This window comes from Aplidium turbinatum, chromosome 1 (assembly GCF_918807975.1).
Source record: "Aplidium turbinatum chromosome 1, kaAplTurb1.1, whole genome shotgun sequence".
In the NCBI taxonomy this organism is placed as follows: Eukaryota; Metazoa; Chordata; class Ascidiacea; order Aplousobranchia; family Polyclinidae; genus Aplidium; species Aplidium turbinatum.
In genome coordinates, this window is record NC_137472.1 from 27078607 (window position 1) to 27094006 (window position 15400).

At 37.3% G+C, this 15400-nt stretch overlaps 2 protein-coding genes across 7 annotated transcripts in view; both read left to right on the forward strand.

Annotated features, from left to right (window-relative positions):
* The window catches only part of LOC145771894 (laccase-like), a 47216-nt gene extending 42029 nt beyond the window's left edge, over positions 1-5187 (forward strand). For 5 of the 6 annotated variants that reach the window (XM_082583668.1, XM_082583676.1, XM_082583683.1 and 2 more), the window contains exons 9-14: positions 215-311; positions 1622-1751; positions 2785-2963; positions 3303-3408; positions 4019-4150; positions 4352-5187. In XM_082583668.1, the coding sequence (XP_082439794.1) occupies positions 215-311; positions 1622-1751; positions 2785-2963; positions 3303-3408; positions 4019-4150; positions 4352-4371 (664 nt within the window). In that variant the 3' untranslated portion in view covers positions 4372-5187. Of the gene's footprint in view, positions 1-214; positions 312-1621; positions 1752-2784; positions 2964-3302; positions 3409-4018; positions 4151-4351 lie in introns of those variants that run through there. The other variant, XM_082583691.1, reaches the window with a different exon arrangement.
* A 7387-nt stretch (positions 5188-12574) lies between these two features.
* LOC145764309 (uncharacterized) lies at positions 12575-13420 on the forward strand. The gene has a single exon (XM_082575931.1). It carries the CDS (start codon positions 12575-12577, stop codon positions 13418-13420), a length of 846 nt encoding a protein of 281 aa, XP_082432057.1.
* The last annotated feature ends 1980 nt before the right edge of the window (positions 13421-15400 follow it).

A 15400-nucleotide genomic window follows, 5' to 3' on the forward strand; every position in this document is an offset into this window, starting at 1 on the left:
TTTTTGGGGGGCAGGGTGGTGCTCACATCATATCCTAAAGATTTGACACAGAATAAAATGGACACCACAAATTTAGTTTTGTGCAAGAGTCGCTACGAAGTGCATGTTTCCACACTTAACACTTCTTTATTCTTAACAGATTTTTTATACAAACTTTCTTTTCTTTCTCATTTACTTTTTTATTTGTTTTAATTAGTTTTATTATCTATCTAAGGTATAAAATGACTGTTGGAACTGTCCAGGAGTGGCATTTGACAAACACTGATCCGATTTTTGGTCATCCCATGCATATACATGTCAATAGCTTTCAGGTGCAGATTTAACAAGCAATAAAATCTTTCATTGTAATAATCGTTACTGCAGTTGAAACACGTAGCGTCCAAAAAAAAACTTTTAGAATTTTGTTTGAAAAGTGTAGCACTGTAGCAGCCTACAGACAACACAGAATATTTAGCTGTACAACGTGTTGCACATTTACAACATTGGGCTACAAAAGAGCAATTGAAACATTTTTTGTTTCATTTTTTTAACGAATATTCATTCTAATCTCCCAAAGTCATGTACTTTACAAAAATCTTTGTTGCATATTTGCAACGTAGGGCGCTACGGGGTCAATTGTAGCAGCTGCAAATGTTCTTATGTTCTACAACAATACTTATAATACTGTATCTAATACAACTTAATCAAAGAAGTTAATTCTGCAGTCTTACATTAAAGCGACTAATAATTACAGTCATATTGATTTAAATAGAACATATTTGAACACACCATCCGCCGACCGCGTCTGGTGGTTTCTTTTGGGTGAAAGTTTTCTTAGAGCGAGGTATTTCAGGTAGTACTTTTACCGATAAAATTGGTTTTTGTATCTTTATAAACGTGAAGACATTACATATGCATATTACGAACGTTTTCCTGTTTGAAATTATTGTACAGTATGTCGAAATATGAGGAGTAAATAAATGATGGGACTTTTTAAAAACTCAAGTTTGTATTGACTGAATTAAAAAAATACTTTTTATTTTTCAACATAGTTTCCCTCTTTTGCAACACGTTTGATCCATCTTGATATTAGATTGTCCGGTGCTGAGTCTTCAATATAACACAATAGTTTGTAAACGAGGTGACAACTTCTTTCATAACCGTCATAGAAAAATTCAGTTTTATAGCTACAAAGTCACCGAAGTAATTGAGAAAGTCTCATCACTTCTTGACGCACCTTCGTAGTTCGATAAATTTGCAATATCTTTGTGTAGCTTGTATTTGGGTTAGCTTGTAAAGTTAGTACAGTATCCCATAACCATCTTCTCAGATATATAGAAAAGTAAAATTGTTCAGACAAAATAATGTATTTATGCAATTATAAAAGATTAAATGCACATTTTTTTTGTAATTTATCCATCCACCTGGTATATTGCATCACAAGTTCAAATGTCAAAATATGTATTAGAAAACCCTTCTTGTGGTTACAAAATACGAAATTGTTTCATTTGCATTGAGATGTATCAAAAGGTTGGTGGCTTACTGCTTGAGCTATGTTTGCATAATAATTACATTGACAGGATTTTTAAAAATGGAAGAACTTATCCACCGTTTGTACACAATTTCCTGTCAATTTTCCCAGATAATCAGCTATAACAATTATACCGGGCCAGTCAGCTTTGCAGAAGACAAAGACGAGGACGATTCGGCTCTTGTGTATTATTCATTAAATGGGAACGTGTGCTCTCACCAAAGTCAAGAGTTTCAACAAAGTAAGTTTCCAACCTTGAAAAAAGTAGGTTATTGATTAAAAAGCGTAAATAAAAGTTTCGAAACCTTATAAATCTTATTCATTTGTAAGTGCTGGTTTAGTGACATGCTTTAGGTTCTGAAAACGTTTTACAATAAAGTCCACTAATGGATTTGTCCTGGAAACTGATGCAGGCACGTTGAAATGGTCATGCCAGCTACGCTTGAATTAATGCGGTAATCCAGCAGTGACGCCACTTACGCAGAACACCAGATAGAACATAATACTACATAATCGTAATGAGGTCAACTCGCATGATGAAAGATCGCATGGAATTTTTCCATGTGAGGTAAAATTGCCTGGTGGACGAAGAAAGAATGAAACCTGCGAAATTGACGTTTCAAAACCCAACTTTGAAAGCAAGGTTGCCTCTTGTTCAGCTTCCTCCCTCCATAATTCCTAATTTTGCTGCCGATGGTATGCAATATCTCAAGACAAAACTTAGCAAACAAATGTTGATGCAATATTATTTATATATAGCACGGATTTTAGAGCCTTTGTTGTTGCAATAAACTTTTTCATTTTTATCTTTAACTGAGCTAATGCAAACAGTGTGAGCTAAAACTTCACTCCCTGCGGTTATGACTGCAAATAGGATATAAACGTTTTTTTGATCACTGTTCTGTCTAGTGTCTAACACCCCTGAGCAGCGTGATGTGATGTTTGAGCACTCCGGAAAGGAATTTTTTACCTTTGAAGTGTTTGTAGCTAACTGCTCTTGGCTGATGCTGAGCTTCGTCGGAGTCTGCCTCGCTTTCTGACCTAGTCTTATTCTGAAACGATCCCTGTTCCATATCTAGAAAGCTAAAACCTCAATTGCTAAGGTAACAGGGATAAATCCCTGTTACCTTAGCAATTGAGGTTTTAGCTTTGAAGTGTTTGCTTAGTTTACTATAATACTTGGTATGATTCCAACTGAAATCTGCTCTGTTTGATCGAATTTATAAGTTTTAACCTCATGGAATTTTTATTTAAAACGATTGTTGATGTTTGAGGTTTTGTTGACTCTGCAAATTTTTCCCTCCCTGTTGCAAACGAAACGCGATTGTGCAAGAGAGGGGAACTTGTTAACCACCACGAGCGTGCCAAACGGGGCGGTCAGGGTACTCTTGGATATGTGAAACCTGGAGAATTTCGAGACGTTGTTCTAGTTCCGCCATTATCAAATATTACGGTAGTATCAAATATGACGAGCAGCAACATAGTTTATGAAAAAAGTTAATTGTAGTGTTTGCTATTGTTTCAATTCTTTCTTAGTGAGTTCTATTCTATTTTGTTCTTTTTAATGCTTTAATAAAAATATGGTTCATTTTCAGGTCGAATGATAGGCTACAACCGACGTTAGAAATGCCAACAAATGTAACTAGTTCAAGTCAAAGGCGTAAACCATCATTCCTAGCCCAAACCTAGTAGCCTACTTTGTTCTGAGCTTCAATGTTCATAAAATTTATTCCGTAAAATCTGATCGTCATCAACACAAGTCAACCATAATGAGCATTCTGTGTTGATGCAGATTCGCTTTCTGGCCCACAGGTTTACGGGAGAGGTTGTGATCCATTGTCATATCTTGATACACGAAGATTTTGGAATGATGATGACCGTTGATATTGTAAATGAAGGTAAGAATTGAGACAGTATAGCCTACCTGTCAAATTGAGGAAGTGCATATGGTCACATGATACGCGAAATTGTTCATATTGCATTGACGAGTCAGTAACACAAAGCAAGCATGTTTAAAAGCAGCTGATTAAGAGGTATCAATGTGGCCACATGCCCATCAAAAAGTGAGAAAAATGCGGTAATGCCAAGTAAGTCGTTCTCAGTTAACATTTGTCAAAATTTTGGATTCTTACAATAAGCTTAGAAAATTATCCAAAATGTTATGTGACGTTGCGTTATGTCGTAACTATACTGTTACGTAACAGATGCTTTTGTTATAACCGTCATAAATGAGTTATTTTGTGAGCTATCAACTATTGAGAGATTAGAAGTAGGGGGAGGGGAGGTTAATTTTAATTTTATCTTTAGCTCAGATTTTAGGATACAGCAGTACATTCTAAGACTTCTATATTATTTTAAAATTTGTTCCGACTAATGGATTGATCTTGGAAATCTTTATCCTCGGACTCAGAATAGTATATAATATTGTATTGGTTGACAGTGTCATGCTGAGTATGAGTACTTTATAAAAATACACGCACACTGTCAATAATGCATGATTTTTATTAGGTGAGAGTTTGTCTGCTCGGAAGTTATCTGGAACAGCTGAACCTGGCAAGTGCTTGCAACCTATCAGCACAGGGTCTTCCATCAAACCAAGCTTGAAGTTTGCTGTGCTCATGCTACTGCTGCATTTCAACTGTAAGCCTTAGCTGTTCTAAAATTAGTTTAGTTAATTTAAAGATGCAATAGAACTGTAGAAGCAAAACTCAGCGTTTGGAAATTTTTAAAAACTTTTTTTTACTTAGACTTGAAACTCAAGAGTTTAGTCAGATGATTTCACAAAAATATAACTTTTTCAGAATTCAATCTTGAAATGACTTTTCTTTTTTTTTGTTACAGATGCTTTGTATTCCTGGTAAAGAACAAAGTTCAATCTTAACAATGTCAATGTGAAATCGAAGTTAGCAGAGATGTAGTTTACGTGTTGAAAACGTGATGTCTGTTGCTACATCTATATAACATTGCAACACATACGTTTGTAACATATTTGCCTTGTGGCATATGTAAATATGTTTTCTTCATAATAACCCCTTTCGCTTCAGCAGCAGGTTTTCTGCTTACGCTACTGTTTGAATATATCAAGTTGACTCATATAGTATTTGCCTTAAAACGATTTGCACAATTTGTGACAAAACACTTGGCTATAGGGCCCTTCTAGTAGTCATGGGATAAATCTAGGAATTAAGAAGTTTAATGGAATTTAATCTTATTGATGTACAGTAGGCTACATGCTGTACCCTACATTGTAATGTAATCAAGTTTCACGGCTATTTGTGTAATAGGTTAACCAAACTGACAAGCAGATATAATTAATAATTCAATCAAATAATGTTCGGTTGTATTAAATGTACAGTAGATATGGCCTACACTTTTGATTGTAGCTTTATACTGATCGCGTTCGCTGTATCAAAATAAATTGAATCAAGTAATATAGCCTACTCAGTTTTGATCAAAGCAGGTCACAAAGTTTGCATAAGTTCTTGATTTTAAGTCTGGCAACACCAGGTGGTATTTGTTGTTGCTTTCAAAGGAAAAAAGCAATAAAATATCGTATCAAAAGAAAAACTAAAATTACCTCTTTCCTTCATTGTTCAAATTTATAAAGTTGTTTGAATAGAATTGGTTTTTATTTCAGCAAGTACTATTGGCAATGTGTTAAATAAAGAGATGTTCTGCCTGCTATCCTGTTTTGCATCGTAGCTGCTGCAATGTTCTCAGAAACGGAAGATGAATGTACAATTGAATTTACGATTGGCGGTCATGTGCTATCCAGCCTAAGCTATGCAGACGACATGGCCATCATCAACAACTTGAAACAGAAAATACAAGAATTCCTCAATAATCTGCTAAAAAAGCCTGCTAAATTAGGCCTTCAAATAAATGACAACTCACTCAATCTCACTGTAGCCTATACGGAAAGCAAGTAGAACAAGTATCAGAATTCGCACATCTTGGCCACAACCTATCCTCGACCAACAATGGAAAAACTGCAGTACAACACCAAATCGGTCTGGGCAGGTCGGCCCGATTGCACAGTTGGTTAGCGCTTGACTTTGTGAACGAAGAAGCTTCAAAATCAAGCGGCGCTGGTTCGATTCTCGGAGTGTGGGCTTGAGCAACGCATTTTACGGACTGCTATCCATTCAGTGGCATCTTTTAGATGGAATAATTCCCTTGCAAAAACACTTCAACAATCCAAAAACTTCTACAAAAAGCATCCACAAGTATACGAAACTATCCAGGAATACCCTGTCAAGACTTTGTCTGTCCCAGGCAGTAGCGCACCCAGAAAAAAAAATTAGGGGGGGGGCTAATTCAGAAATTTCGGCCGAGTGATTTACGACAATAGGCCAATGCCTATATCTTTGATTAACATTTAAAGGCACTCACGGCCAACAACCCACCGGTTGCGGACAGTGGCGTAGCCAGAAATTTTGAAAAGGGGAATTGTGACAGCCGGTGGGCGAAGCCCGACAGCGCGTTTGCCTAAGACGGCACCCAGCGGTGGAGGTCTGGGGGGCGTCTCCCAGAAAATTTTGAAAAATTAATCTGAATTTGGTGCATTCTGAGAGTATTTTCAACAAAAATGTGGGTATGAATATTTAGTGCTGTCCGGTGGCATAGCAAAAGGATAACATCATGTTTTCTTCGGCATTTTTCTGAGATCAAGCTAAGTTTCTATGTTTTTTTGTTACTAATTCCTGGCTGAGATATTTGAATGTTTGGTATTGGCAAAACTCGCTCTTTTAACGCAGTTTCGTTTAAAATTAAGCAAACCTTGTTTTAGAGACAGGAAGAAGGGCGTTTTAAAGGAGTGGTTGAAACCCCCAACCTCCCCCCCTGGCTACGCCTCTGGTTGCCGATACATCAGGATTCGTTCTCTCAATCCAATTAGAAGTTGGCCTAATGAACCCCATGCTACTACCACCATCAGCATCCTCATCCCTAGGTCCACTCTCACAATCTTTTATAGATCTCGACTTTTTCGTCATGTATGACAAAATAGAATTAGCTTTCCGTTTGCCAACACAAATAAGTGCGAAAACAACAACTAGCACAAAAACAGTTTAAAACAAAACATTAATTTTGTAAACATTAAATTTGATGTGGACGTTTTTTCTACGTAGAAAACATTCAAAATTAGTTCCTATTTCCAACTAAAGTCCCAGACGCCTTCGTCTCTCTGCTCAAATGTCGTATGCAGTTTTACATGTCATACCATCATAGCCGTACGAGCCAGGGGGGCAGGGGGGGCAGCCGCCCCCCCTGTTGTTTCAAAACGTCGCGAATTCGGGCTAAATTTTGAAATTATTAGGGCAAAAATTGCTATATAAAAAGCTACAAAATTGCATGAATTAAGGAAAACTATAAATTAATATCTTTTACCTATCAAACTAAGTACAGCCTCTTATTTGCACAAAAAATGTGCCACAAAATTGTCATTTGGCATACCCGTATTGATGTATTGTATTGCATGGTGATCAAACTGTAGTACGAAATGCATTTAACCAACTGCATCATGCCAATTTGGGCAGTCACCAAAATATGTCTCTAATACTTTTGTGAAACTGCCCAAATCAAAACGCAAAATTTGGTATATAGCTAATTTTATTAATTTTCACAAATGCATCGTGTTGATTTGGGCAGCTGAAAACATGAAATTATTTGATGAAACTGATTAGTCTGTTTACGCAACTGCCCAAATCAGCGTGAGGCAGTTTCCCCAAAATGAACAAATTCATTAATTTTTCCCATTTACATAACTGTATCGTTTAGGCTTGAGCAACAAAATAATATGAAATTATCTGATCACAGTCTATTTATAAAACTGCCCAAATTGGCATGATGCAGTTGCCTCAGCATCAAAATTTAGAGTCTTTAATTTTTTTCATAATATCCATAATGCATCATCTTGATTTGGGCAACTACAAAATATGAATTTATATAAATCTGGTGAATAGCCTACTGCCTACTTTTATAAAACAATTCAGGTGGGGAGGTCACAGTACTTTTTTAACCATAAACGGACATAGCTAAGCCCTAAGCAACACCACAACATTTAACAAAAACATGTTAGGCTATACCTGTAAAAGTAATGTTAAGGTGTTGCTTAGCTTTGTTTGGTTACTTTTATAAAAGGTTCTGCTACTATTCGGCGAGAGCCTTTTTCGGCGATTTTTTGAAAATTGTACACTATACAATTGTACTTTAATTGATTGAACAAATTTTATTTTAACAGAAGTAGTAATGTCTGTGTTTTATTACATTCAATTATAATTTCTCTATTGTTATGAACTTTTTTCTGAATCCGCATGGTCACCTTGAGCCGGTTTCCTGCAATGTTTATTTTTCTGAGTTTTTTATGACATCACAACTAATACTGTAAAACAATATTTGTTACTCCTACTTACCATGCCAAAGTGCAGAAGCATCGAGCAATGCACAAGCAAGGTATCTTCAAAGATGAATTCAGTTGTTCTATCTTGATTACTTTGGTAAGAAATTCTAGCTAGCTGGTGATCAGTGGCGTAGCCAGGGGGGGTTGGGTATTGCAAAGAGCGAGTTTTGCCATTACCAAACATTCAAATATCTCAGCCAGGAATTAGCAACAAGAAAACATAGAGAATTGTAGCTTTATTTCCGAAAAATGCTGAAGAAAACATGATCTTATTCTTTTGCTATGCCACCGGACAGCACTTCATAACCACATTTTTGTTGAAAATACTCTCAGAATGCACCAAATTCAAAGTAATTTTTCAAAATTTTCTGCGGGAGGCCCCCCGCTGCTGGGTGTCGCCATAGGCGAAACACGCCGTCAAAACCCCACTCTTTCAAAATTACTGGCTACGCCACTGCTGGTAATCTTGTTATGTTAGTTTTTCACTGTTATCATGCACCGCATACATTATAGGCCTATTTGGGCAATTTCTATAAAAGCGTGCACATTTGGGCAAATTTACGTTCTGCCCCCCCCAAAATGGTTTGGTCTCGTACGGCTATGCATACCATGGAGTGTTTTTTCTGCACAGATTGAAAATTCTCTGCTGGATCATAATTTTACGCAAAGGCAAGTCTCAATTTGACACCAAAATTCAGGAAGCACTGTTAATCAAACGCTACAACCCAATTTAAACAAACAATTATTTGCTGAAGGCGCGTCCATTCTCCTCAACATTTAGGCATACTTGATGTAGGCTACTGGTATCACGTTCCCTGTGGTAGGCCTACAATTTTTTTGTAGCTATTTATGTAGTTGCCTTTTCTAATGCAATTTTACCTTCAAGAAGTTGAAACTTATTGCATTTTTATAAACCGAAAACTTTCGACTGTTAAAACTATTTGTAAATATGTAAAATATATTGTTGTAATGCTCAGCCCTGTTGTATTGTTGTGTCTTATTCATATCTAACCTGTAAGCAAAAAGTATAAATGAAGAACATACAAAAACTTCATTTTTGGAGGCGAGTTTGGGGGGGCTTGAGCCCCCTTAGCCCCATGCTGGGTGCGCTACAGGTCCCAGGATAAAGATTCAAAACAAACCAAAACCAGCATTTGAATAGAATAAAAATATTTTAATCGCCAATTGACTCCCAATCACACTAAAATCAAAAATTTTGAGCACTTACGTTTTATCGGTCGTGCTATGCAGTCAAGAATGCTTAAATTGGACCTCCACAGCAACGAAAAAACTTACCACTTTCCAAAATCACATCATGAGAAGCATGACCAACAAAAAGCTACTTTTGACCGCATCAAAATAGACCTATTGAACAGGGAGTCAAACCGTTTGATTTTTCCGGTTCGGGTCCGGTTTTGGTTCAAAGATTGTTTCAAAATTTGGTTCAGTTCCGGTTTGGGTTCGAAGAAACTTAAGAGTTCCGGTTTAGCTCCGGTTCAACAACAATGATTTGTGGTTCGGGTACGGTTCGGTTTCGACAAAAATAGTCTCAACACCGGTTTTATAAGTTCCGGTTCGGGTCCGATAAAATTATGCCTAGGCCTACTATTGAAATCCAACGCTGGTCAAACAATTCCTCTCCGAAGCATCGATGATAGTGGATCGTGTGTTACGGAATAGGCTATAATTCATCCGTACAATGTGGCCTCCAAGATAACAACATGCTACGTACAACTTCACTTACCACAATGCGAACAATGACGTAATGCTGGAGTGAACCGCTTTTTTCAACCGGTTCGGGTTCGGTTAAGGTTTAAGCAAACTCAAATTTTCGGTTCAGTTCCGGTTAAGGTTCAGACATATTCTTAATCTTACGTCTTTTTCGAGCTTATTTCGTTGAAGTTGAATGGGCAAACCGGGGATATAGTGAGCTTCACTATAGCTTTAGTGAGCTTCACTATAACTTCACTATATTCACTATAGCTTCACTATATTCACTATATATAGTGAGATACTCACTATGTCCCCGGGGCAAACGTAAAAAAATTGATCGCGACTACTGAGCACATTTCTTTATTGTAGTAACTTGGTTTCAATGTTTCTGTGATAAAATGCTGCAGTAGTCTTAGAGCAGCAGTTAGCAAAGATGCTTGTGGTGACAATTAAGTAAATGAGTCTTTGAGCCGAACTTGAGAAAGCCATCATCCTTGCAGCTAGAAAAAACATTTTAAAGGGGAAAAGCATCGGTTGGTGGGGCAAAAGTCATTCAACATGAATTACAATGAGATCAAAACGACGTAATAGAATTAAAATATATTTTTTTGAGGAGACATCTTATTCGTCATCTTATGATATAACTTAGATATATCATGAGCCTAAGACAGGGGCCGCACATAGTGCTCCCTTGGGCCGGACTTTGAGCACTTTTGCTCTAAATGGTACGTATGCGTAGTCCACACTGCAGATGATGGTAACTTTCGATACTGGGTAGTGGGTACTACCCTTCTACGAAAAATAAATCTTCTACTTTGCGATACAGCGGTTTCATGAAAGTAATAAAACAAATCGCTGTGTTTGTTTTAAATTTGAGCAATCATTGATATAGCTTTTGGGCGAGATTTCATTACAAAAAGTATGTTGAAGGATTAGTTATCTCAGGGGTGTGGAATCTTTATTACAGGAGGGCCAGATATAAATAACGGGGGGAAACCGCGGGCCACACGTTTATTTAACATATGATTTCTAGTAGTGGCAGGCACAAAAAAGTAGTTTTTTTTATTATTTAGGTTATTCTTATGGCATTATTAGGAATTATCTCCTTGCAGAAATGATAAGTTAAGACGCATAAATTTCTGAAGAAAACTGCTATTCAAATTTATTGTCACACCGTCTTTAAACGAGTTTATCAGTGAGAAGTTTGCAGCTGGCTTCTTTTGCCGACGGCTTTTTTCCAAATTTACTTTAATGGAAGTGCTTGCAATTCAAGTCCATTTTCCAAGTGTTTGTCTGTCAGAATCGTCCGATAAGGAGATTTCATGACGCCCATTTTAGAAAAAAATTGTTCGCACAAATAGCCTACGTTGAGCCAAAAAGAGCCATTTTTGAAGCCATGGATTTTTTTAAATGTGGAAAGTCATCTTAGTTGAGATGTTTTCGGTAAAAATTGCCAAGATTCATTTATGAATACTTTGCTTTCAATTCCGTTTTCTCTTGAAGATCAATCAGTTCAAGTTATATTTGCTGGTGCTTTGTCAATGTCTGTGTTGAATGGCGAAGCGAATATAGGCTACTAAATAAATGTTTCATGAGATTTGAAGTCTTCGAAACGAGCCAAAAATTCATACAACAAATTTTCAAGTTGGTCTGCAAACTCAGGATGCATTCCATAGTCTCTCAAAGTTGGAAAGTGGGAAGGATTTCCTGTCTGTACGTGAGCTTTCCAGAGCTTTCGAAAGGACGTGGGTTCGACACCGCTTCAGAGCATGCGGCTGTGTCTCGGCAAAGACACTTAGCCTAATGAAAAGCCAAAATAAGGGGAGCAGCTGACTCGAAGACTATATGTCACTTCGCTGCTTTCTATCGTCTGTTGTATCGCATCTGTGATCGCAGTGTATTGTATGTTATCGCAATGGGCGCAAATACAAACACGACTATTATTATTATTATAAGTCGTAATTTGTTCATAATGCCTTTTATGTGACCATACATTTTTACATTTCAAGTAATTAAATACAATGGATTAGCGGTGGCCGGTGGGAGATTTCTAAAATGGTTAACAGAAGGTGCGAAATCTACAATAATCCACTCCACAATGAATTGTTCACACGTACCAGACTAAACTAAACTATAAACACGTTTCGCGGGCCGCACACAATTCAAAATTGGCACATTCTCGCGGGCCACACGTTGCACACCCCTAAGTTAGCCTATACTTGTTATACGATATACAGTATTATATCCCATTCACTTCCATTGTTCAAAATTCCCTATTGTTGATGTCATATATTGCTGACAATCCAGCAGTCAACACTGTGCGATAGGTGTAACGGTAAATTTTCTTTCGAATTGTAACACTTTGATTTTTCTTCAGCACTTACAGTAGTAGCAAGGAAATTTCTTTCTGCCAATCTCGGTAACTGGCAATGCGTTAAAAGCCTTTTTACAAGTATGCGAAACTACCAGGAATCAAGGCCTGTGAGAGGGGAGTACGGAGGGTACGGCGTACGCTTGAGGGCCCAGAACTGTGATTGTTGGGGGGCCCGAAATTGTAATTTTATAGTTTACGCTAAAAAATGTTGGTTAAAACCATCCTAAGCGACTAAATTCAAGCATAAAAGTTATTATTCTTTAGTCCTGGGTGGGCCCGTAATCTAGCAAAAGGGCCCAAAAAGGTAATCGAGTGCTTTGCGAGAAAATTAGAGGCCCAAAGTGGTAATTTAATGCTTTACGTGCAAAAATGTTCTGTTAAAAGCACCCTAAATTAAATCATAAAAGTTAGCTTAGAATTTAAAAGATGCACGTTACAATTTTAATGTTTTGCTTGAAAAGATACGTGAGGTTGTTTTCACATTTTCAAAGGAAAGGCTACAAAATTGTTTTTTTATGTACCGGTATCTCTTTATGTTGTTTGTTGTTGAACCATAGATCTAATTCTAGGTAATGCCATGTTTACCATCGATAAAGTAATGAAACTGCTGAGGGAGGCCGTTCGTTTTAAACCTCGACCAGTGAGTTTTGTTACGGAAGCAAATGACTTTTGCAGCGGACCATTGTTTGATAAGATTCAGAGAAAATGGAAACTGAAATTGCCGACAGGAATCGATGCATTCACATTCTTTTCTTGTGAGGTTGACAATTTGACTGGAAACGAGATTCTACGTTTAATGATTGATATCTTCAACGATGAGAAGTTGAGGAAAACAGGAAACTGTGTGTTGTTTTCTGCCAACAATGAGCATTTTTTCGCTGTGATGATGATTGATGACAATTACCTTATATCTACTGGGCCGAGACCTTCTAAATCTGAAGACCGTGGAATTTTTTCGTTTGTTTTTGATGACTCTTATATTCCTCACAGAGAGCGAAATCACATCCCTGTTGACATGACCGTGATGAAACAACGGCGTGAAGAAACAATAAAGGGTTTGGACTCTTTTCTTCATGATAACATTAACAGAACAGAGGAGCCTTTCAAGTGCGTGTATATGGGAATGACAATGGATATAGCTTTTACAGAAATTAAACTAAAAGATGGTAACCATGAAGAAGTTCTACGCGATGTTCCAGTTGCAGCTTGCATCAAATTAGCTGCAGACTCAGACCAAATTGGAAAGCTTCAGAAAGTGTTTGGAGAGCATGCCCTGGATGTGCCAGCTTGGATAGAAAGTTTTAAGAAACAAACCATGATAGAAGAAAACAGAATGCCAACATCTGAAGAAAAATACCGCCATATATCTTATACAAGATTGCAATGCAGAATGAAAGCTGCAGAAGACATTATCAGAAAGTAGGTTATTTTATATAGAACAAAAATTCTTGCTTCCGTTGTCACAAATAGTGTCTTCAAACTATCTTGCATTAAACTTATAAGCCTATAAAGTGGCATAAAGTCAGATGCATATATTCTTGCATGTCTAGCATGTTATCTCATTTATGGAACCAAAGTTTGTTATGTGTCATTTTTAGCCACTTAGCTCAGAAAAACACAAAATCAAATAAAAGAAACAATTTAGAAGTTAAAAAATTAAAAATGTGATAAGAAAAAGGTTTTGTTCAAACTTTTAGTATTTAAAGCTGTTTGGCTCTAAAATAAAGAAAAACGCTTATCTGAATAGCTCTCCATGTAGAATGTCAATTTCTTCCAGTTTTGCTTCTACTGAAGAGCAAGCACACTAACAATAATCAGTTTGAAGTGACTTTTCGTAAATAAAATCTCTCCTTTTCAATGACGATTTTTTGTGTAACTACGTCACTATATAAAACATCATTTTGTGTCCCCTCTGTATCATAAACGGACAGGAAGCTGATACAAATTAATCTACAAACTTTGCATTCAAAATTCATAGGCTATAAGTCTACATATAGGTTGAAAATGTTTTACTAACTCGACTTCTTTCCAGCGCAATCAAACCGACGGAAATGAATCTTTTTCTAAAAGAAGACGTGGACGAGGAGGTGATACTATTGCTTAGCTGTTAATTGTGCGACTAGCCTACTATAGTTTGTGTTGATCAAATTTTAATTTATGGTGAACTTTTGTCCAGCAGCGACTTCGTTGCCATTGTGTAGTGACTGTACTCTGAAGTCTATTTGTGGATAGCATGAACTTGCTAATCAGCTAGTGGAATATGTTTCTGGAACACACTATTCCTTTTCTGTGATATCGGTTCATAAACCATCACAAATATTTCAAGCACGTTTGAGCTCTTCATGGTGTGTTCCTATGTAGAGTTTGACTTTTCTTGTACGGTAGTCTTTTGGTCAGTGACGCCTGGTTATTGTGACGAAATGTCAAGGTTGTTTACTTGTTTAAAACGAAATCTTCTTTTCCTTTCTAAACAAGATTTTATGACGGACTTTGTTTGGTTTCAAAATTCAAGCAATTTCAGGTTCGTTATGATTTCCTTATTGGCTGAGTGCCTGAGTAGTGAGAACGTCTGTGCGATGCTCCAATGAACGTCTGTGCCACACCGCTCCAGAGCACGTTGTGTCGCGACAAACACACGATGGATGGATTGATTGAATTTTTATCCTCGGACTGGGAAATCTTCTTTGAGAGCTTAGTCCTGACTATTTCGCATACACGTAGAGGCTTTGAAACACTGATGCAGGCCCGGTCACCTAGACTGACAAAGGAAAGTTTCCGATTGTTGAAGTCTTGTTGGCGGGAATTACTCCATTCACTAGATGCCGTTGAATGAATAGCAGTCCTTAGAATGCGTTGCAATAGCGCATACCCCGAGAATCGAACCAGCACCGCTTGATTTTGAAGCTTCTTCGTTACAAAGTCACGCGCTAACCGAGCTATCGGGGCGGCATGTCAAAATAATTGAGATCAGACTCGATCACATGTTCCTTCGCTGTATCACAAGACGAGAAAATACATTCTTTTCGGTGATTTTTATATTTTTTTTATAATCATGCTCATCCTGGTTTCATGTTTCAGCACACCAACAAATCGAAAAGTGCGTAAGCTATGCGCCTGCACTCAGCTGTAGTCCGTGTTATTCCAAGCTATTGTAAGGTATTTGTCTAGTTTTTCAGACTTAAAACCAAACAATGGTAAAAGTAGCTTTGGCTTTGTTGTTGGAGCAAATTCCCCCACAAGCTAACTGCTGTGTTCAACCGCAGGTGACACTGTGGCGCCAAATTGTGCAGTTTTCAGCAACCCTAAACATGTGCTTGTCCAAACAAAAGCATGTGTTTGTTTAGGCCAGAGGTGTCCAACTCCAACACGCTGACGTGCCAATGTTTGTCTTAGGCTATAACTT